The sequence below is a fragment of the Apaloderma vittatum genome, unplaced genomic scaffold (genome assembly GCF_000703405.1).
Source record: "Apaloderma vittatum isolate BGI_N311 unplaced genomic scaffold, ASM70340v1 scaffold36213, whole genome shotgun sequence".
NCBI classification, from domain to species: Eukaryota; Metazoa; Chordata; class Aves; order Trogoniformes; family Trogonidae; genus Apaloderma; species Apaloderma vittatum.
Window position 1 is genome coordinate 1,831 of NW_009710424.1, and position 1,488 is coordinate 3,318.

The window sequence follows — 1,488 nt, forward strand, 5'->3', positions numbered from 1 at the left end:
AAAGGAGAAGCGGTATCCTGTGGCAAAGACCACGGCGTCAATGTCTTCCCTGGTGCCGTCCTCGAAGATGGCCGATGTCTCCGTGAACTCCTGGATGTTCGGCTTCACCCGCACCCTGCCCGAAATGATGCGGTTGGGCAGGTCGTCATTGACGGTCGGATGTTGGTCAAAGACCCTGGAAGGTACAAGGAGCCATCAGGGTTCTGTGCTGAGGTGTCTCTGCTCCACATCCTGCTCCAGCCGCTGCTCCCTGCTCTGGGGATGCTCATCCCAAGGGATGCTCATCGCCAGTGAGGCTGCTCCCCCAAGGGTGCTCGACAGCTGCCACTGCAATGGTACCACCAAGAGACCCTGGAACGGGCAGTGGTGACTCTCTCACGCATTGCGTGGGCACAACACAGCTATTAACGGAGTTTCCAGGGCTGGTGCCTTGACCCCAGCCCAGGCACAGGGAGCACAGGAATGGCTGAGCAGGGCTGGCCACTCGGGGAGGTAAAGGGTCCCTCCTGAGTAGGGGGAGCATTTGCTGGCACCTGTGCTTTGGCTTCAGGCCGTAGTGCGAGTGGTTGAACCTGGCATTCAGCTGCTTCTCCACAAAGTCGTTCACCATGGACACGCTCAGCAGGTCCTTCAGGAATGTTTTCATGCGGGTGGTGAAGACAATATCGAGGGGGTAGCCATGATCTCCGACACGGTTGAAGATCCATGCGCCTCGGCGGGTACTGAGGAAGACCTGGGCAAGAAAGTAAGTATTGCTGCCTGCAGGCTGTGAGAGTCCTGGGGGGCTGCCCGGGGGCAGGTACATGTCCTTGCCCCAGGATCGCTGCTCTTCATTCTGCCCCAGCACTGGGTGAAGACCCAGAGGGCAAGGAGAGCTGGTCGTCAGTTCCTAGCAAGGAGTGCTAGGGAAGAGCCCAGGGCTCAGGGCTAGAAACTGAGGTATCCGTATATGGGATCAAGTCTTGGCTGCCACCACTACTACCTGGTGGCTGGGATTGGTGGGATTGCCAGCACCTTGGTCCTGGTGTCCTTGTGGAGCTGCTAGCGTTCCATGGGAGGCTGCCCTGCCCACTGGGACCCCACTTGTGTTGCTCACCTGCTTGGCTGCTTGGCTGATCTCCACAGCCAGGTCAGACCCCGAATTCCCGATCCCGACAACAATGACCCTCTTGTCTGTGAAATCCCGAGAGTCCTTGTAGTCTCGGCTGTGGAGATAGCGGCCTTTGAACTTCTCAATTCCTGTGGGCAGGGAGAAGGGATGCTTGGCTTCCTGGCACTGGGCTGGAGGGTTACCTCCCAAAAAACTGAAGTGGGGATGCTCCCTGGCCCCACCATACCCCTTCTGTTGCCACAGAAAGGAAGGAAAATGCTGGAGCTGGGAAGAGAAGCAGCAGGGAGAATAGGGACTGTTGTGGCCAATCTTTTTGGGGTCTCTCCTCCTGTCGGGGTGCGGGGCAGTACCTGGGAAGGTGCTCAGTGGGAGATGTG

General features: G+C 58.3%; 1 protein-coding gene across 1 annotated transcript in view; it reads right to left on the reverse strand.

Annotated features, from left to right (window-relative positions):
• The window catches only part of LOC104272330 (dimethylaniline monooxygenase [N-oxide-forming] 5-like), a gene marked incomplete at both ends in the record, with an annotated part of 2,091 nt that extends 611 nt beyond the window's left edge, over positions 1–1,480 (reverse strand). Inside the window, 4 exons of the mRNA XM_009867294.1 lie at positions 3–175; positions 534–733; positions 1,097–1,239; positions 1,462–1,480. Coding sequence (XP_009865596.1) covers positions 3–175; positions 534–733; positions 1,097–1,239; positions 1,462–1,480 — 535 coding nt within the window. The remainder of the gene's footprint in view (positions 1–2; positions 176–533; positions 734–1,096; positions 1,240–1,461) is intronic.
• Between the last annotated feature and the right edge of the window lie 8 nt (positions 1,481–1,488).